Source organism: Rhinoraja longicauda, chromosome 9 (assembly GCF_053455715.1).
Source record: "Rhinoraja longicauda isolate Sanriku21f chromosome 9, sRhiLon1.1, whole genome shotgun sequence".
Taxonomy (NCBI): domain Eukaryota; kingdom Metazoa; phylum Chordata; class Chondrichthyes; order Rajiformes; family Arhynchobatidae; genus Rhinoraja; species Rhinoraja longicauda.
Genome location: NC_135961.1, coordinates 29,201,086 through 29,223,148, shown reverse-complemented (window position 1 = coordinate 29,223,148; position 22,063 = coordinate 29,201,086). Strand labels below are relative to the sequence as shown.

The window sequence follows — 22,063 nt, the reverse complement described above, 5'->3', positions numbered from 1 at the left end:
TCACCAGGAAAACTGCAGTCATTATTTTGAATTGTTGTGATCTGCTTTGAAATCAAGTAACCTTTTCAGTACATTGATATGGACTCAGATGCGGTAACTGACACTGTTGGAAAACATTCCCCATTTAATTAGAGACATGAGGATTAGATGAACTAGATGCTCAACTGTTGCAGCAAAAGGCAGTCTAGGCTGTCCCAACTCTTGTCTTTCTTTGCATCCCACTGTTCACTGCCCATGCATGGTGCTGGCAGAACCAGCTACAGACCTGCAGGATGTTGGGCAGTACGTGTTCAACCATTGGCCTGAAAGTGGCTGTGAATTGGGTGAAATGTTTGGGGGGGATGGGTAGGTGGAAACAGGGGCAGGGGAGACCTAAACCTATGCAGTTTGATGCCCTCTCCTTCCAGAGCCAGGACAAAGACTATGCTCTTTGTCCTATCTCTGGAAGAAGAATATCTGAACTGCTTTCCAGTTTTTTACTTAGCATGAAATCTGGAGCTGTTCGTTTGCTCAGCTCACTATTAAAAAAATGGCAAAGCCATAATGAAATAATGAACCTCATTCAACAGCCTTCTGATTTTACTGATGTACAGCAGTAAATTTTCACTTGCCTTAAAGTTGAACCAAAATCTCCTACTGTGCGATCTGGGTGACTCCAAACTGGGGATTTACAGAGTGGTATAAAATCACTCCTTAATGGATGCTTAATGGGACAACTTCAATGCTTGCAATAATTTAGAAACTTTGGGGGAGTAGAAAGGACAGAGGTTGCATTAGATTGTTACGTCTCAATCAATCAGTGATACTTTCATGTGTACAATGTTTGTTTATATGACATGAATATTATTACATTTTAATGTAGCTATGTAGCTTCATGGTACAAACATATTTTCCACATTAACCAAAGGCATTTCAAGCAGAGCTCCTGTTAACACACGTGTTACCTGGAGGGTATTCAATGATTTAATTCAATTCAATGATAATTTATTGTCACATGTACCTAGGTACAGAGAAATTCTTTGTTTTCTTACCATACACAATTACGACCACAGCTTTTGCACATTTCTAGAATGCAACACGTTTAACAATAATATCAATGGAAAATAGAATATGATGATACCATACATCTATGATATTTATTACATTCAGTGGTCAATGTGATTTTAATCAATGGACACACATTTGTATTAAATAAAACTGTTCTGATTATTGTGGATGCATGGCTGAAACGGATGTGAGAAATAGAGAGCACAGCTGGGCTTTGTCCAGGGTACAGTTCATCAGGAGCTCTTAAATTATTTAAGCTGAACCCATGATAAGTGCCACACCCAAAGAGCCCTTATATAGTTTATTTCATGACGTAGCTTAACCTTCAGTGATTCCCTTTCTTTTCACGGTCATAGAAATACATCTCTTGATAATTGCTTCAAAGTGACCAAGAAAAGAGCTTTATAAATTACATCCAGCAAATCTAAACCTAAATTGTGGGTCATGCCACATTGCCACTTCTACCAAGATTGCCTGCAGTAATTCCATCATCGCTTTTCATTCATCTCTCATCATTTTTCCTATTCCTTGTAAACTGAAAACTTGCAGATATCAAATCTTCTTTTTGTTGACTCAGAGAACAAAATTGAAAATAAGCAAAATAACTTCTGTTTTTTGAGAAAGATTACTTTTTACACAATAATTTAACGATCATATGTTTCAGAATACATATGAATTGGAGATTTTCTAACAATATGTTAGAGATTGACAGATAAAAATGGGAGATATTAATTTATTTAAGAAAATAAATATCCAAACAAGGATAACATTTCTCAATTTCCCTTCTTTCTATGAGCAGTTCATAGTTCTCCAGGAGCAAAGGGCTGTGACATGACAAAGGTTAGTTCTTCTCCATGAACAGAGAGATGTGAGCAAACTGCTCTTCTGTAGGAGCAGTGATATGTTGTGCATGTGTGCAGCGTTCTCCTGCAGAAACCTGTAGAGGAAAATGCTTTTAACTGCATCGAGTTATACAACACGGAAACAGGCCCGTGAGCTTACAAAGTCCACACTGACTAACAAATACTTTTTGTACTGAACCTATACTAAAGTCATGTTATTCTTCCTCCACTTCCATCACCTCACCCCCAATTCTACAACTTACCTACATTCTAGGATTATTTACAGTGCCAATTAACCTAACAACCTGCAAATCTTTGGGTTGTGGGAGGAAACTTGAGCAATCTCTCTTTTTGAAAATGGCTTTGGCCCGGATATGATCACAGAGAAAATCTGCAAAAGGAGTCTTTCTTGTCAAATATGTTGAAGACCATACAAGCGTGTAAGTCGTGTCAGTCAGTATTGCTGACAATGTCACATACAAGAATGATTACTTCCTTATTCAGGTTGCATTTTCCATTAACTTTGACCATTGTTGGAGACAAACTCATCCATGAAAATGGAGAGGACTGTACCGAACACCAGCAAGAGCCTTGTATATGGTGGAAGGACTTTAATGAATCAGGAAGTGCTTCACTCACCAAACGTCTGACCTGCTTTATATTCTCAACACAGGTAGTGCTTGTGGAATGGGTGGCAGGCAGGGAGAGAGGTGGGCCCCTAACAACATCCTGAAACACAGACAGAATTTTTTTTCCTTAAAAATACACTTCCACACACACATACATTTAAATAATGTGCTTCATAAAGTTTGCCAACTTGAGGAACATTAGCAGTCCAGGGTTCAGCTCCATTGTGACATATGAAAGTTCCTATTCCTTGCAATGAGTTTCTCAAGGACCATGCGTAAGAACTGAGTCATCAGAGATGCTCACACAGGGATAGGTAACTTTCTTTATAGTTCTGCATTCTTTAAAAATTAGAGGTGACTTCTCTTCCATTATGAAAACGCTTCCAATATCAAAATTGTGTGCAGAAAGCGCAATGTTGGATTGCATGATTTTATTATTTTGATTATTAGATATTTTGCAATGGTGAAATGGTCTAGCATTGAATACACAAATCCTTTAACGGTAGTATTAAAAATATGTATTGGGGACTGCAAAATAAAAGTCCAGAAATGCTCATTTCTGTTCATTATTCTATATTATTTTTTAACTTACTTGCAAGAAGTTTGGTTCATTTAAGAAATGTATGGAGCAAAAATGTAACATAGTTAATGCTGAGGTTCTTAATACAATCTGTTTCATCACAACATCCCAATATCAGTCATTCCAAGGTCAGTGTTCCCTCTACTCTCCCCAATAATCTCCACTTCTTCAATATCTGTGGAGCACGACTGTGACTCTGACATCTTGTGCTCACCACACTAATCACTTGTAAGGTCCCTGATTGAAATCATAAATTAACTGCAGCTTCCTGTAGTGAACTGGAATTTGAATTGAAGGCTGCTGAAACTCACAGCATGCCAGGTCTTTCCCAGGAATCTTGCAGGTGGAAAAAAAAAAGCATAACTGCCATCTACTAAATCATCAGCAGATGGCAGGAAAGTATTGTCTAAAAATCTCAGTGCATCCAGATATGCAGAAACACATTGAAAATACAGATTGCATTGGATATGTCACCATATAAAATTTTAAACGGACAAGGCATCAAAAAATAAAATAATTATAATATTTCATAGTCAGCAGTCTACTGCTTTGTCCATTAAAACTAAAGAACAAATTTAATTTAGAAAGCTATACTGTACATTTGTACTCGGTACTCAGAAGCCCTTCAAGATGTGTCAGGATCAAAACACACATTTTTGGCCAGTGAATGATGCTCTATTAGTGCCTGCCAGAATACATGGTGGGTAAGAGCTCTTTATAATGGGTTCCTCTGGGCATCATATTAACTTCCAGTTAGTGCTGCCAAAACAAGCTGTAGAGCTTTACAATGTCATTTGCTGTCCATAGCACATGTAAAATAAAATGTAAGGGAAACTTTACATTTCCAAAGCAAGCTATTTTTAATAAACATCTTCAGTAGCTTGAAAATACCAAGGCACCCAGCGGTCTTTCATGTGTTAATCTCTATTTCTATCTCATCATGAGTTTCCAAGCAAGTATGTCATATTTTATTCATTCAAAGGATGTGGTCTTGTCAGGCTGAGCCAGAATTTAATTCCCTTGAGTAGATGGTGGTGTACCTTCTTGGTGTACTGGTGCAGACTTTGAGGTGTCGGTATACCAAACAAAGTTGTGAGGGAGGGAGTTGCAGGATTTTGGCTCAGCCATGATGGAGGAAGGGTGATCTATTTCCATGTCAGGATGGTATACAGTCATGAAGAATTTCCTTTTGTGCCCAAAATTTCACTATACCTAAATAAAAGAATGAGGCATACAAAACCCAATCTGATATCAGCCTTGTATTAAATTCCCAAGATCAACCATTCATCTGCATTTGATCTGGACTTGTGCAAGATAAGAGTGGGAAATCTGTGTTTCATCGGCCATTCATTATAGGCGTTAATGTTACTCTAGAGATCTGTTCACATGTTACAGATTGGACTGAAAACTAGGGCTTCACGCCAAAACTTTATAACTGATATGTTAGACTGCAGCTTTGAAATCACAAATGAACTGGAGAAGGCGCAGCATGCAGGAAGGAAGAAGGGGGATATACTGGTGTTGAAACTGTTAAGCTGAGAGTATAAAGATTTATTGTAGATCAGCAAATTAACTTTACTCAGAAACAATTGAGGACAAATCCATGGGAGCAGTAATGAAATAGATAACTTCTTCTCAGTGATCTCCCTGGACTGAGGATGATTGAAGTGGTTGGAGAGGACCTTGTGGGACCTGCACACTTCCACAGATGGAGCACGAGGTGCCTGGTAGGGTGGGACTCTGTGACTTACGGATTGTTCTCAGGGACGCATTCAGAGACTGCGAGTTCTGCTGGAAGGTCTGCCAGAGCTTTGTTGACCTCCCAGCAGAGCGAGATGTCCATCAGGGAATGTTGCCAACTGGCCCGCTGCAGACCGCAAACTGCAGGAGTATGTGCTGAGGGAAGTACTGAAGCTTGGTGCAGCCAACGCCAAGGCTCTGTGGGGGAGGGCGACAGTCTAAAATCCTTCTGCTGTGGGGGAGGGCGATAGTCTAGGGTCCTTCCACTGCTGGATATGGAGGGCAGGTTGTGGTGGAGACGCCCCTCAAAATAAGGGAAGAGATTTCTCGCCAGTGGACCACATGAGTGGCAAGGATTTTTTTTTGCATGGTGCATGTATTGTATATATTTATTTACTTGAATAAAGTCTATTTTGAAATAAAAGTTTGTGAAGTGTGACGCTCTGTCTGCCACTAATGCAGAAGCCTGAATCAACTAGAGAACCGTGACTTTTCAGCCAAGAAAGGAAGTATCTGAGAACCAACAAATAGTAAATGGAATAATAAAAAAATAAAAAAATTGTGTTTAATTCAAACTGTGAACTCAAAATACTGGCATACTGATTCAAACTAGAAAATGACTTAAGGATTGATACAAGTTTGTCTGGTAGAAAATTATGAACATCTGTGCCAGGAATTTCTATGGGTTTTCTCTGGGGAAAAATGGGAAATGCTTGGTGAAATAGTATGAACATGACCTTTGATACTGTTCTTTACTTTACTTTAGAGATATAACATGGAAGCAGGCCCTTCAGCACAACGTGTCCATGCCGACAGCGATCACCTCGTACACTAGCGCTATCCTACACACTAGGGACAATTTATAATTTACCTAAGCCAATTAACCTACAAACCTGTACGCCTTTGGAGGGTGAGAGGAGACTGTAGCACCTGGAGGAAACCCAAGCAGTCACAGGGAGAACGTACAAAATCCGTACAGACAGCACCCGAAATCAAACCCGGGTCTCAAGTGCTGTAAGGCAGCAGCTCTACCATTGCATGGCTGTGCCCTCCCTGTTCATCCAGGGATACCACCCAATGTCTTGTTGACTTTAGAGTTAAAGATTTTAAGACCCTGACTGAATTTTAAGGCACAGAAAGCCCCAGAATCATTTAGGAAGCAATGAGATGCAGAAGCAGGTGGATGAAAGGCAATTTAGTAAAATTAAGATCTTCAAGATTGTGTAAATCTAAAGGGCCCCAAGTCTCCCAGTTCACCCTGAGGTTGCATGCTCCACCAATCATCAGTGCAACAATTTAACCCAATCTCATGTGTAAAATGCCACAAATTAGTTTAGTTTAATTTATTGTTACATGTACCAAATTTAAATGAAAGTTTTTTTGTTGCACGTTATTCAGTCAGTGGAAAGACTATACATAATTACAATCAAGCAGTTCAGTGTACAGATACAGAATAAAGGGAATAATGTTTAGCGGAAGGAAAGTCCAGTAAAATCCAAGGGGCTCCAATGAGGTAGATGGTTGGTCAGGACCGCTCTCTAGTTGGTGACAGGATGGTTTTGTTGCCTGATAACAGTTGGGAAGAAACTGTACCTGAATCTGGAGGTATGCATTTTCACACTTCCGTACCGCTTGCCTGATGAAAGAGGGGAGAAGAGGAAGTGTCCGGGGTGAGACTCGTCCTTGATGATGCTGGTGCCTTTGCTGAGGCAGCGTGAAGTGTAGATGGAGCCAATGGAAGGGAGGATGGTTTGCAAATCATGTTGTGATGTATCCCAATAAAATGCTTTCTACACCACATCTGCAGAAGTTGAGTTTAAGTTTATTTTAGTTTATTGGTAAGTCATTGGGGACATGCCAAGCTTCCTAAGCCTACCAAGATAAGGCGTTGATGTGCTTAATACTGAAGTTAACCCATCTGACCATTGCTTGTAGCGTGTATTATTGTTCACTTTCCTTTCTTCACTTTTTATATGCTACTATGAAATTTTATATCAACAGGTCATAGGAATATGCAGATTCCTAGAAAAGGGGCAGCACGGTGACTCAGCGTCAGAGTTGATACCTTACAGCACCAGAGACCCTGGTTCGAACCCGACTACGGGTGCTGTCTGTACAGTTTGTACATCCTCCCCATGACATATGTGGGTTCTCTGGATGTTCCGGTTTCCTCCCACACTCTAAAGATGTATAGATTTGCAGGTTAATTGGCTTGGTATAATTGTAAATAGTCCCTAGTGTGTAGGATAGTGTAAGAGTGGGGAGAATCGCTGGTCGGCGCTGACTCAGTGGAACGAAGAGCATGTTTCCGCACTGTATCTCTAAACTAAACTAATTGTCAGCACGTGATAAACGTCAGAAGTGACATAGCAGGCAGTATTTACTTTGAAGGTGATAATTTTTATCAAAATAAGTGATCTGCACTTCTATGAGTGTAAAAGCATAATTATTAATTATACTCCCTTACAAACTCTGGTAAATTTCTCAACAATGTTCTAATCTGAGAACATAATGTTCCGGACATAGATCTCAAATATATAGTTGGAAAATACGACCCATTATTCAAGTGAGTTTCCTACACAGAGCCCAGCTCAAATATTTTGGGTCTCATCTGGTAAGGAACCAGCTTTATGTGCTGTTTTATTGGCTAACCAATTCCATACTGCTTTTCACAATGCAACAACAAAGGTTGCAAAATCAAATTGTAAACATAACTTTTGCTGCTCTAGTTTCTTCAGAAATTTGATTCTATTTGCTGAAAGTCAAGAGATATTTTGTTCAATTAAAAAAAACGTTAAGGGCTATTCTCTTCCCTATCCCTCCAGCACAATACATTTGTTTTTAGTTATAATTCTGATTATGAAAGAGGTGCTCTTTAACAGTTTGAAGTTTCATAATTTAATTGCTACATGTCCAAATGAAAAATGTCAGCTTCTAAATTTAATTCATACGTTAAAAATGAAATAGAAGATTAAACAATCAAGTAGAAAAGGTATTGTAGAGAAATTACATTTTAAAAACACAGAAAGAATAGCTAATCAGCTTTGGAATATGCACCACTCTGTTTAGCATCTGGATAATACTTGTAGGAGGAGGGATACAATTATGTAAATGATGTGGAACTATGCTGTCTTTTGTATTGTTATTCAATGAAAATGAGTTAATTTTTAAATAATTTCCAAAAAATATTAAAGAGTATCTGCTTTAAAAAGTGTTTGGGGTTATCAAGTCATTAGGGAAAATCAATAACATTGTTCCTAAACTGTTGGACCCCTAAACGACAATGCAGAATATAGAGTCTAAGAAGGAACTGCAGATGCTGGTTTAAACCGAAGATAGACACAAAAAGCTGGAGTAACTCAGGGGGACAGGCAGCATCTCTGGAGAGAAGGAATGGGTGAAAGAATGTTTCTGAAGAAGGGCCTTGACCCAAAATGTCACCCATTCCTTCTCTCCAGGGATGCTGCCTGTCCCGCTGAGTTACTCCAGCTTTTTGTGTCTATCTGCAGAATATAGTTTTGCTTGAAAAGAAATACTCATCAACACTTAAATACTGTGATAGTGCTTGAAATTGCATCGGTAATAATCAAACAAGGCCTTTATTTTTGTTTTACTTTATTTTTCGACTCCAGAAGGCTCCAGGATTATGAGCACCAGGTAGGGAAATGTTGAATTCAAAGGTCAGTCATACACTTACAAAAGGTGGCCTCAGTGCTTAGATTATATGAGGGTTCCAACAACATAGGATGCTTGGTCCTGATTTATAACCTAGTGTTTTTGTACATTGTACAGCTATGCGATGCAATTTCCAAGCCCGAGCCCATAGGTCCAAATCCTACATGGACCCCCTGCAGTTCACTTACCAAACAAAGATGGGGATTGAGGACGCCAACATCCACCTGCTCCATCGTTGCTATGCTCACCTGGATAAGCCGGGAAGCATTACGAGAGTCATGTTTTTTACTTCTATAGTGCTTTTAACACCATCCGGCCTGCACTGCTAGGGAGCAAACTGACGAAGATGCGGGTGGATGCTCCATTCACCAACTACCTGACTTAGCGACCACAATATGTCAGGCTGCAGAACTGTGTCCTGGGATAAATAAAGTTCTATTGTATCGTATTTCATTAATTAGGAAAATATTAACCAATTTGCTGGGGCCCAGGAGTCTCAGACCTGGGTGTTTAAGAGTTGAAATGAGAACGCAATTTCATTCCCTAAAGGACATGAGTGAATCAGATGTATTTTTACTGTTTAATTCAAGCTTTAAACACTTCCCGATCATGTACTTGATTAATTGAGCTTAAATACTACAGTCCAGCATGGTATGTTTCATTAGTAAGAAGGTCTCAATTACTAGGATGCTGGATGTATTCCTGGAGAAGTTAGCATGTTCAGCAGTGAAGAATAAAGTTTCACTGCAACACAGAGGAACTGGAAAAAGAAAAACTTCTGAATACATTCATTTTTAAGGCTCGAGAGATTTATGAGTTAGAAATGTACCCACTTAATTCAGCTGAATGTTATCACCGAATTTTACTTGGTCTCTCTAAAATGCAAACTATCACAGCTAGTGCGTTTAAAAAAAATACAATCCTAGTGGCAGAACTATCCCCTCCTCAAAGAAATCTACTTATTTCCAGAGCTCAAAATTGAGAAACAATGGTTTGCACCAATGATTTGACCCTTTCTTGCTAATCCTGTAGGCATATTGCACTCTAAAGTGTATTATTAACCCTTTAAACAATGAGCCAGTCCTATTTGCTGCATTCAGTAAGATTGGTTTGTGCACACAAGAAATGATAATCAAGGGAGATGCAACTACACATTACTGATGACAGCAGTTAATTTGATCTTCAATGACACCAAGCAATTTAGATGCCAAATGCATTCCTAACAGGGAATCATGGCAATTAATTGTAAAATTAAAAATAAAATTGCAAAGTGTCTTCCTGTCTCTATCAGATCTCTTCCCATTCCTCCACCATTTTAAACCTGATGTCTTTATGTCTATCTCAAGTAAAATAAAACAAAGTCAGTCACACAGCATGGAACAGGCCCTTTAGCCCAACTTGCCCACACTGGCCAACATGTTCCATCTACACTAGTTCCATCTGCCTGTGTTTGGCCTGTATCCCTCCAAACCTGTCCTATCCATGTACCTGTCTGTTTCTTAAACGTTGCCATAGTCCCTGCCTCAACTACCTCCTCTGGCTTTTCCGTCACCTACAACAGGACCCTACTACTGGCCGCATCTTCCCATCCCCTCCCCTTTCTGCGTTCCGCAGAGACCGTTCCCTCCATAACTCCCTGGTCCTCTCGTCCCTTCCTACCCAAACCACCCCATCCCCGGGCACTTTCCCCTGCAACCTTAAGAGATGCAACACCTGTCCCTTTACCTCCCCCCTCGACTTCATCCAAGGACCCAAACAGTCTTTCCAGGTGAGACAGAGGTTCACCTGCACCTCCTCCAACCTCATCTATTGTATCCGCTGCTCTAAATGTCAACTTCTTTCCATCGGCGAAACCAAACGCAGGCTCGGCGATCATTTCTCTCAACACCTTCGCTCAGTCCGCCTTAACCAACCTGAGCAATACAACTCCCCCTCCCACTCCCAGTCTGACGTTTCTGTCATGGGCCTCCTCCAGTGCCATAGTGAGGCCCACTGGAAATTGGAGGAACAGCACCTCATATTTCGCTTGGGCAACTTGCAGCCCAGCGGTATGAACATTGACTTCTCCAACTTTAGATATTTCCTCTGTCCCTCTCTTCCCCTCCCACTTCCCAGTTCTCCCTCTATCTTCCTGTCTCCACCTATATCCTTCCTTTGTCCCACCCCCCTGACATCAGTCTGAAGAAGGGTCTCAACCCGAAACGTCACCCATTCCTTCTCTCCTGAGATGCTGCCTGACCTGCTGAGTTACTCCAGCATTTTGTGAAATAGATCCAGAACAGCTCTTTTATCCATACAAGGATAGTTGCCGACCCCTGCTCCTGAGACAAAGCAGCACACCCTCAGTACTGCGCCGATGTTAGACCCAATGAAATACCTCACACATTCTGCCACTGAACCATAGCCAACATGGGAATTACAGTAATTTCAATGTTTTCATAAATTGCTGAAGCAGAAATTATAACCTAATGAATAAAATGGCAGCAATTATAAACACCAACTGAGAAAGAGAAATAGATTGCGTAAGAGAAAAAGTTTTGCACCTCCAATTTTTTTATTTGTCACATTAAATACCCTATACAGTCAAACATATATTTAGTCACATTTCAGAAATACACAATAATTTTTGCTCTTCAACAGTATAAAAGTGTCTGATCATTTCAATCTTCATCTTAGTCTTCATCAGAAGCCTTTCCTCGCTTCAGCTTTTCTGCATAAAATTTGAAGCTCTCCTGTTTTGAAAAGCAGAAATATTTATATAAATAAATCATGTTCTTCTGCTATGGATTAACATGACACTAATCCCATTACCTGCACTAGGCCTGAACCCCTCCACATCTTGGAGTAACTCAGCGGGACAAGCAGCATCTCTGGAGAGAAGGAATGGGTGACATTTCGGTCAAAACCCTTCTTCAGAAAACTGAAGGAGGGTTTCGACCCGAAACGTCACCATTCCTTCTCTCCAGAGATGCTGCCTGTCCCGCTGAGTTACTCTAGCATTTTTGTATCTACCTTCCATTTAAAGCAGCATCTGCAGTTCTTTCCTACACATTGTCTATCCCCTCCACATCTTTCCTGTCTAAAATGATGTACTCCTGAAATATTGTCATCATTACACCAGGAATGTGCATAGAGACAAGGATAGGTCTCTGCTCTTTGAGAGCGTACCATAAAATTGGCTGTGTCCCCTGATGGGACAGAGAAAATTTAAAACATTAGTGTTTTAAATCTCATCTGAGAAACAATGTTAGTAATAGTCAGCATTCCCTGTGCACAGGAGTGCCGGCATAGATTTTTGAGCTCAAGTCTCTAAAGTGGGGCTTGAACTCACACCTACTGAGAGGTGAGAATCGCATTAGCTAAGCCATAGCTGACACAATTTAATGCATGGGCTGAGGAGATAACTTTCAGTTCAACAGACAATTCACTGAATAACATTATGTTCTGAAAGGCAAAGTATGACTAAACTCCGACATGTCTCATCTGAGTTCTTACATGTAAATGTGTTGACCTTTTCCACAGTGATTGGAATTTAAGTCTTATTTGTAATTCAGTGTAACCAGAATGAACACCGTATTGCATCCTCCTTCTAAAAATAAATGACAAGAGTGGAGGCAAAAATGGGTCAAAACTACGGAAACAAACACTTGCTTTTAATGTGTAGGAAAGAACTGCAGATGCTGGTTTAAATCGAAGGTAGGCACAAAGTGCTGGAGTAACTCATTGGGACGGCATGGTAGCGCAGCGGTAGAGTTGCTGCTTTACAGCGAATGCAGCGCCGGAGACTCAGGTTCAATCCTGACTACGGGTGCTGCACTGTAAGGAGTTTGTACGTTCTCCCCGTGACCTGCGTGGGTTTTCTCCGAGATCTTCGGTTTCCTCCCACACTCCAAAGACGTACAGGTATGTAGGTTAATTGGCTGGGTAAATGTAAAAATTGTCCCTAGTGGGTGTAGGATAGTGTTAAATGTACGGGGATCGCTGGACGGCACGGACTTGGAGGGCCGAAAAGGCCTGTTTCTGGCTGTATAGATATGATGATGACAGGCAGCATCTCTGGAGAGAAGGAATGGGTGACGTTTCGGGTCGAGTCTGAAGAAGGGTTACTTCTTTAGTCACTTCTTTAATGAGAAATTTTAAATGTTTCAGAATTTTAAGCCTTCTCTTCTGGAATTCTGCCCCAGTCTAATGAAGGGACTCTCTTGTCAATAAGGTCCTTCAGAGTACAGGAAGGTCTGCCTGGCGAGGTGACATCAAAATGACACTTCTAGGCTAACTGGTGCTGAATCAAGGGAAATCTCACAATTCTATCTTCTAATGTGGGGACTGTCATAGTAGTGTCGTCACTCACAAACTTGAACTCGCATAGTAATTCAATTAGGTAATGACAAATTTGATTTATCTGCTTCATTTATCTGCACCAAAATACTGGGGCTTGTGGATTAAATCATTTTAAAAAACAGCAAAGAACATGGGATGCAGAACTACATTTCTCCAAGACATCTTTGTTGCTTCTTTTCTGAGCAAATAGATGAGGGTAGGATGGGCTGGGGTAAGGAACGTGGCAGAAGCTCAGCTTTGAGCTCCTTTGCTATCGAGTTGCCAACTGCAGAGAAAAATCAGCCTTGGGCCACATGATAGAACCTGTAATCTACTCATTTGTGGCAAATTCGAGTTGTTTTATATTGCCACTGTACTCACTTTGCATTCTTCACCTGTTCTAATACTAAGGATGAAACAACGAAGAACTGAATGTGGTATTGGTACAACCTACTTACAAAGTAAGAAATCCTGAGCGTCATGGATGTCCTGAATCAAAAACAGTTTCCAGCACAAGTTGCCTTGTAGTGTGCTTTGCATTAATGCAATGGTCATATAATCTTAGATTTACCCCAGGTAATAGATCAATGGCTGAAACAATGAATGATTGGAGAAGTCAATACTCACAGGTGGCTCAGTGAAGGAGAGAGGTTCCCCCGAATTTTTCAATAGGCCAGCAAGCCGCTTCAGGAATAATTCATCTGGTATAATTTTCTCTTCTTTAACCTTTTCATACAAAGCCTTTGCAGAGACCACATTATTGTCTAATCCTGAAGAGACAAAAACCAGCATGTGAATTGCCTTACGAACACAGATAATTATTGGTTCGAAAAACTGATTTATTTTATGATAAGCTTCATGTTATAACGCTTACCATAACACTTCATTAGGTATGCATATGCAATTTCTTTATCTGGAAAGTCCTGGATCAAATCAAGCAGCCCAAGAATTTTGTGAGCCTGAGGATGTAAACACACACAATTTAAGCTGATTGTACAATGTTCAATGTGAAGCATCTCAAGACACCCATAAATTTCAAGAGGTACTGTATAAATACAGGTGTTTTTTAATATTTAGCCATTGGGACAGTCTGTGCAGGTGCATCGGACGTAATGAAATAAATTGGATGTAGCTCACATCTATGCAAAAAGTAAACTTGTTCCTTCGGCCCATAGCCTTGTGTCATATTTCCTGACAGAACAGAAGGGCCTTCAGCCCCTCAAGTCCATGCTGGCTCTCAGAATACCCATAATATCCCAAATTCCACATCTCCCTGCAACTTACTCTCTTTCACACTCTCTCAACTCCACCTCAATTCCCCTGCCACCCACCTGCACCGAGGAAATTTAACAGTAGCCAATTAATCTGCCAGTGTCTTTGGGTTGTTGGAGGGAAATGGAAGATCACATCCGGGTCTCTAGAACTGCAAGGAAGCTGATGTCATGATTTGTTACATTGTCTTCTCTGATAGTGTAGTTATTATAAGCAACCAATTATTAATCTGAAGATTTTCAATGAGTCTTTATTACACAAATCATGCTTCAAATTACTTAAAAAATAATGTCCTGGGAAGCAAGGGTGGGTTTGCCCCTATCTGTCCCTCGACTTGGATGACATTTAGATTACCGATTCTGCATGAGGTATGCATACCTGGGATGGAGGAGAGGTGGCCGCTGCTACCAATGAGCGGGGATGAAATGAAAGATAAAATTACATGAACAGCATGTTCAGGTTCCAACAGATAGCAAGGGTTCTCACTTGATATTACTAATGCTAAAACATCACAAGGCTCAAAGTGGGTAGGATTTAAAAAAAAAGAAAACAAATGCTTACTCTTTACAATGAATGCAAAATAAATTACAGTGTTTTGAATCTTCAATGCGCATACCTGTCCAGCTTTCTGTGCAGACCTTGTAATGAATGAAACCAAACTCCTTTTCTGCTCTGCAATTGCAGGGCATCTCTGAAAAACATCAAACCCCCAAAAACATTATCTATTGAAATGCCACTATTTTTGTAACTCTTGAAACAAATAAGTTTGACTGTTCAGTATCGTTCAATATGTGAATAACTATATACTTAATATTTAAATTACTTCCGCGATTGCCACCTGTATCTCCTTAATAATGGTCACAATTATAGTGACCAAGATTTCCCAATATGCCCTTCTCTTCCCACACATATATACGGCAAGTGGCGATGTGAATTTGTGACTGACGTTCCTCTTTGCTAAGCTTTTGATGTTCATTCAGAATGCCACCCGATCCAGGGAGCTGCTCTTCCAATTGGCAAACGGTCATTTTTTACTTCTTGTTTTTCTAGGGTGCAGATGAGACTAGACCCGATTCTGGACTGTGGGACATTTGTGTCAAGGACAGTCACAGTGACAGTGTTTAGTTTAGTTTAGTTTATTGTCACGTGTCGGTAAAAAGCTTTTGTTGCGTGCTAACCAGTCAACGGAAAGACAAAACATGATTACAATCAACCCATTTACAGTGTGTATATTCATGATAAAGGAATAACATTCAGTGAAAGGTAATGCCAGTAAAGTCCAAACAAAGAGAGTCACCAATGAGGTTGATAGTTGTTCAGGACTGGTCTCTAGTTGTGGTAGGATGATTCAGTTGCCTGATAACAGTTGGGAAGAAACTGTCCCTTAATCTGGAGGTGTGCGTTTTCACACTTCTATACCTTTTGCCCGATAGAAGGGAGAAGAGGGAGTGGCAAGGGTGTGACTTGTCCTTGATTATGCTGCTTACCTTGCCAAGGCAGTGTGAGGTATAAATGGAGTCAATGGAAGGGAGGTTGGTTTGTGTGATGGTTTGGGCCGCGTCCACAATTTGTTGCAATTTCTTGCGGTCTTGGATGGAGCTGTTCCCAAACCAAGCTGTGATGCATCCTGATAAAATGCTTTCTATGGTGCATCTGTAGAGGTTGTTGAGCATTGTTGGGCAGATGCTGAACTTCCTAAGCCTTCTAAGAAAGTAGAAGCGTTGGTGTGCTGTCATAGTCGTTGTTTCAATATGTATGGGTGGTCCAGGAGAAGGTGTTGGTGATATTGACTCCTAGGAATTTGAAGTTTTCAATCATCTCTACTTCGGCGAAGTCAATGCAAACTGGGATATGTGTGCCCCTTCGCTTCACTATCTCCTTTGTCTTGCTGGCATTGAGAGAAATGGTTTGTCTCTACACTAGTACCCGAGGTTCTCTATCTCCTTCCTGTACTTTGTCTCATCATTATTTGATATCCGGTCGACAATGGTGGTATCGCCTGTGAATTTGAAAATTGAATTAGATTTGTACGTGGCTGCACAGTCGTGTGTTTACAAGGAGTAAAGAAGGGGGATGAGAACGCATCTTTGTGGTGCACTAGTGTTGAGGATTATCGTGGAGGATGATTTGGCCCCTATCCTTACTGATTGGGATCTGGTTGGTTAGGAAGTCGAAGATCCAGTTGCAGAGAAGGGTGTTGATTCCAAGTCCCGCGAGTTTGGTGATAAGCTTGGTTGGTATAATGGTGTTGTGGGAACTGATTTACTGTCCTGTTGGCACCTCCTGCGGTAAGCCTTTGGCTCTTTGGGTAATAGATGCCCTTGATGATATGGAAAAGCCATTATGCCATGGTAATCAGCAAACTTTCTACCTCTGAAGTGTTCTTAAGTTTTTTTAATTGAATCTCAGCCTTCTGTTACTTTTAAAGCATGGAGTTTCCAGACCAAGAATGCCTTGTGCTTGTCGTTATTTAGTTCCCAGATCTCCTAGTCATTCCCATTAAAGCAGTCCAGTGTGTTTGGTATAAAGTCTAACAATGGTGGACTTCATAGCACCTCAGATGCTGCTCCTTCACTGAGTGGTCAACATATTTGGTGTTTATAAGCATTTAGTTGAGATTTTGTTTTGTCTTGAGCAGATGTTGAGTTGCCATCTTGGACTGTTGCTATCCAATGATGAAGATGCTCCTACAGACCAGTCAGGAGTTCCTGCATTTTGCAGATGAAGGAATATTAATATTTTTCCAAATCAGAATACTATCTCTTGGAAGGGGAGATGATGACACTCCATGTACCTGTTACCCATATCCTTTTTTGAAGTAGAGATGGTGGATTTGAGGTATGCTGCTGGTGAAGACTTGTTGGGTGTTGCAATGCATCTCTTAACTAGTACTGTACAAGTACTCTCTGGTACTATCTATGCCTACTGGCAAGTAGAAGCAGTGAATGCTCCTAGGATACTAACAAATGGTGTTCTGCCAACAGTAATGCTGCTGAACGTCAAGGGAGGCTTTTAAGTGGAGATGATGAATTGTAAATGGCACATGTTTTGTAAATGTAATTTGCCACTAAACAGATCAAATATTATTAAAATGCAATTGCTTATGTGAGGGGTATAAATGTCTAAATGCTCTACCTAAACAAAAAATAACCAGGCCTGGGAATGAACAAGTACTAAATTAAAATATATATATTTCACAAAATTGAGCTCTGCACTTCAGCAAAATAACATTGTTGACGTAATTGCACGTCAAGTGTTTCCAATTCTTGGAATAGCAGCCCATTCCTGACTTCCAGATTCACGGTCAGATTTTTCACGCAAGTCCTTCTCTTTCCCTTCAAGAAGAGGAGTCTGAGGAAGGCCATGACCTGAAATGTCATCTGTCCATTCTCACCAATTGATGCCACCTGGCCGGCTGAGTTCCTCCAGAACTTTTTGCTCAAGATTCCAACACCTGCAGTTTTTTGAATTGGTTATCATAAAACCCTAAAGAAAAGTTTATTTAGATGCTGTTGCCTCGTAGAGGTAAAATCTCCAATTGTCGTCATGTACTTGGGCAAATGGGAAGGTTGAGCTAGAAAAATAACAGTTGTGCAAAACTCTATGCAGGGAAAGTTGTTGCACTGTACATGTGACATTTCTCCACCTTTAACAAAAAAAACAAAATTTATGCCCTGCCACTATGTTTGCTTTTGGAATTTATAGAAGGGATAATCAAGTAAAATATTCTAAATGTCCAACTATATTTGTTAATTAATTGTGGGCTATGCCAGATAATGTTTGGTTTGCTTTAAATTTTTGTATTTATTAATCACATTGCACTCCAGTAAAAGCTGCTTTGTTTACTGTCAGGAGAGTAAAGTGTGCACAGGCTGACAGCATGAGTACCCATGAACCCAGCAATCTGCAAGATCACTGATTGTTTGGCTGCCACCTGCTGGGAATAGACTCGTTGTCAGTGCATGTGTGTACACTGTCAATGGCAGCTTTTATTCCCCTTAGACTGCTCAACATTTGCTCTGTTTTACATCATAAACCATCAGAAAACCTCAATGCTGTTGTCTCATTCTCTGAAGATTACCACCCTGTCAATTAAAGCAAACTCAGAACATGTAGTAACAGCAACCTATGAATTTATGCATTTGAGAGTTCTTGGAAAATTGCAGACAGAACATGACTGACAAAAAAAAAGCAAAGTAACGCAGCATTAAATCCTTGCAGAATAAATGCAACAGCACAGGTGATGGCCATCCAGCCCATCAAGTCTGTGACAGGAATACTGGATGACTGCACTTGCTCCAAACACAGGCAGCACTTCCAAGGGTAAGCAGTAGAAAATGTTATTCAATTTTGCATCTTTTACTGTAAAATATTGATTACAATATTCAATAATTCCTATTCCAAGCATAGCAGAAGCCCATTGAAATTAATGTATAAAATTTAATGTATTAAAAAATGTAAGCATTAAAAAAACCTCCATCTCAGGTGGAGAAATAGATCTCCTGTTTAATTATGGAAGTTATTTTTATTCCACTGGTTAGTACTTAGAGAATACAAGAAACTTTTCTAGGACAACTAGAATGGTACCAATGGCAGAATACACCTGCCAATCTTTATTAATAAAAAATATATAAATTCTCTGCATGTGGATATTGCTGACAAGGTCAATTCTTAATGCTCATTGGTAATTACCGTACAGCAGATGGTGGTGAGTCACGTATTTGAGCTGATAGAATCTAAGTGGTAAAGATATCAGCAGAGCGGTTAGGTAAGGTATACGTACTTCATTGATCCAGCAAAAATAATGGTTGGTTGACAAATGAGCGAGTCTAGATGGTGTGCAATTTGAATGGCAGCTTGGAGGTGCTGATGAAGTTATGAAACTATGAGGCATTGATAGAGGTAGCGAGACAGAACCTCTTTCCCAGGATGGAAAAATCAAATACTAGAGCACACAGATTTAAGGAGAGGGGGCAAGGTTTGAAGGAGATGTATGGGGCAATTTTTTTTTTTTTAACAGTGAGTGCCTGGATGGTTGAGGCAGATTCGAAAGTGACATTTAAGAGACTTTTGGATAGGCAGGAAATGGAGGGAGGTGGATTATGTGCAGGCATATAAAAATGGATCTTGGTATCATGTTCGACACAGACGTTGTGAGCCAAAGGGCCTGTTCCTGTGCGGTACTGTTATATGTTCTAAGTTTTCATATGCTTGATGTTCAACTCCGTCAATCTGGGTGGTAAGGGTTTGTGCAATGCTTTTAAAAAGGTCTTACTGAGTTGTTGAGATGCATTTTGTAGAGGGCACCCAACACACCATGGCCTATTGATGGAGAGGGAGCTATGGTTTAGGCTGACAAATAAGTTAGTTTTGGGGGTTTTGCGACTAAATCGATATAAGAATCAAGTAGGAAGATGGGGTTGAGTTTGAAGATCAGCTATTTCAGAATTGAAACAACATGTGGCCAAAACTAATTTCTTATGTTCTTCAGTCAGCTGGTTTGCCCACAATAGTCAGATCTTCTTCAATGGTATTAAAGCTATATTCATAACGTGATAAATATTTATCATATTTTTGAGGAAGATGGTAGATGGTGGAATTCTAACCACCTGGCATTGATGCTGTTTATGCTTACTTAAGAATGTTTTTTAATGTAAAGGGATATCTGCAAATGAAATTTCCCCAGTACACAAAATGAAAAAAGCAAAACTCAGCAGGTCAGGCAGTATCTGTGGAGGGAAATGGAGTTTACATTTCACGTTGGGACCCTTCTTCAACCTGACCTGCTGAGTTCCTCCAGCTGTCTGCTTTTTGTTCATGATTCCAGCATCTGCAGATCTTTTCTGTCTCCATAAAATAAAATGGAACTGGAAATAACTATCCATTTTTATTTCTCTTGATTTTCTAAGGAAAAAAACTGCCTCATTAATCAATAAGGAACTGTGTTCAACCCTGAGTAAATGTGATTGCTTACATTGGGATCAAGTTAAATGTGCATACTGGCCATTTCTCAAGGCTGCAAAACAACTCAAAATCATTGCTATAGGTGTCAAGTGCTTAAATATGAATTAAAAAACCCCACAGGATGACAAAATGCCTTTAAACTGTTTTAAATATATAGATGACCAATACATAATTTTTAATGCATACCTGTAAAAGAAATTTGGCATCATCAGTTCTGTCACAATTTATGTACTGTAGAAAGAGATCTACTACAGGTGTGTACACTGCAAAATGGTTCGCTAATCGTTCAGCCATGGCACTCACTAGAAGACAAAAGACAAAATACTGCACTATTTTTCCCAATAGATTTAAAAAATGTCACAAAAAATTATTTTACTGCATTAGTATTCATTATCCATTGTATATTTTGTTGTTGCTGTTAATTTGTTTATCAGCAACCCCAAACTTACTGGGTGGGACGAGGGAAAATAACAGACAAGTGAAAGATTGGCTTGAATCTGTGCACTGTTTACATTGCGGCTTGCTAAATTTTTGCTACATTCAAGAACTTTGAAGTGTATAAAACAATGAATGGAGGGAGTAAACTTTAAAATTTGATATTTATTTCTTCCTAATTTTTTTTGCATACACTAACTGGAAAAGTCAAAGCTCTTCCTGATGTTGTTTATAAAATGGCCATTCCTCATCTGTGCTGCATGTTATTCTCATCAGGTAGTTTGGCATCTTACAGCCAATCAACTGCCTTGCGATATTCTTTATAAATACACAATGGCGAAAATGGTACTCAGAAAAATCCAGCACGGAAACTGGACCTCAGCCCAACTTGCCCATACTGACCAAGTTGCCGCATCTAGGCTAGTCCCACCTGTTTGCGTTAGGCCCATATCCCTCTAAACCTTTCCACTTGATGACCGTTTCTCAAGAGAAACCATTTTTCTCGCAAAATAAAGTCGTTTTTTGCTTTTAGGTCTTTTAGTTTTACAACACACCTTCCAAGCTTAAACCACAGTAACTAATATGTCGAAAACATGAAAGATAGTTTTGATTGGGGCTATGTATAAGATAATAACTCAATGTACTTCACTATAGTACACTGTAATAATTCAATGTAATTTACTGGAATGTTATCAAATTAAAAAAACAGATTTTAGTTTTGGATGTTCCAAAACCAGAGAGATAAGTACTGTATTAAATAAAGTCTTATCGGTGCAATGAAGTGGGGTGGGAGGAAGGGAGGTTCAGGGAGACAATTCTGCAGCCCAGGACATTAGTAGCATACTGCAGGGGATAATTTCCAGCTTGATCTAATCTGGTGAAAGGGTAAAACAGATCTATTTCACTATCTTTCAAAATTTTACAACCCTTGGACTTAAGGAAGCAGACTTGAGGGCTATCCGAAGGGAGTAGTCATGGTGAAAAAAAACAATTATTTTAATCAGTGTCAAATGTAAAGACAAGGGTTTGGTCGAGCAGATCAATGACTGCAAAAACGCAGTGCAAATCGAAGGCCAAAAGCTGGATAGCAGAGACTTGACTAAAAAGATCACATCTAAATTACAAGTAGACACAAAATGCTGGAGTAACTCAGCAGGACAGGCGGCATCTCTGGAGAGGAATAGGTGACGTTTCGGATCGAGACCCTTCTTCGGACTTCAGACATCTAAATTACATCATGATTGCACTTTGCCAATACTCTACTACCTTCCACACTCAAACTCACCAAACACTCTGGCTTGAGAACTGCCAGTTGGCATGCACCTCAGGTTGAAATATTCCTGTGTTATATACTTCTCTCTCTCAGGCAGATAAGATGACTGAAAATATATAGAGCCAGATTGTGAACTTCGAGCTAACTTTGACTGAGGACTCACAGAACAAAAAAGGATATACTAAGGACCAAAGGAAATCTGAACATCTGGCGAAAAACCTGCCCTGTTCGCTTTTACATTTTCTCATCTCTGTACATACCTGCTTTAGCCAACACGTAACAAGCA

At 39.9% G+C, this 22,063-nt stretch overlaps 1 protein-coding gene across 1 annotated transcript in view; it reads right to left on the bottom strand.

Annotated features, from left to right (window-relative positions):
* Positions 1–11,048: 11,048 nt before the first annotated feature.
* Positions 11,049–22,063, bottom strand: part of lrpprc (leucine-rich pentatricopeptide repeat containing) — a 124,098-nt gene continuing 113,083 nt past the window's right edge. The window contains exons 34-38 of the mRNA XM_078405013.1: positions 20,256–20,371; positions 14,722–14,796; positions 13,708–13,792; positions 13,461–13,603; positions 11,049–11,245 (exon numbers count right to left, since the gene is read on the bottom strand). Coding sequence (XP_078261139.1) covers positions 11,186–11,245; positions 13,461–13,603; positions 13,708–13,792; positions 14,722–14,796; positions 20,256–20,371 — 479 coding nt within the window. The 3' untranslated portion in view covers positions 11,049–11,185. The remainder of the gene's footprint in view (positions 11,246–13,460; positions 13,604–13,707; positions 13,793–14,721; positions 14,797–20,255; positions 20,372–22,063) is intronic.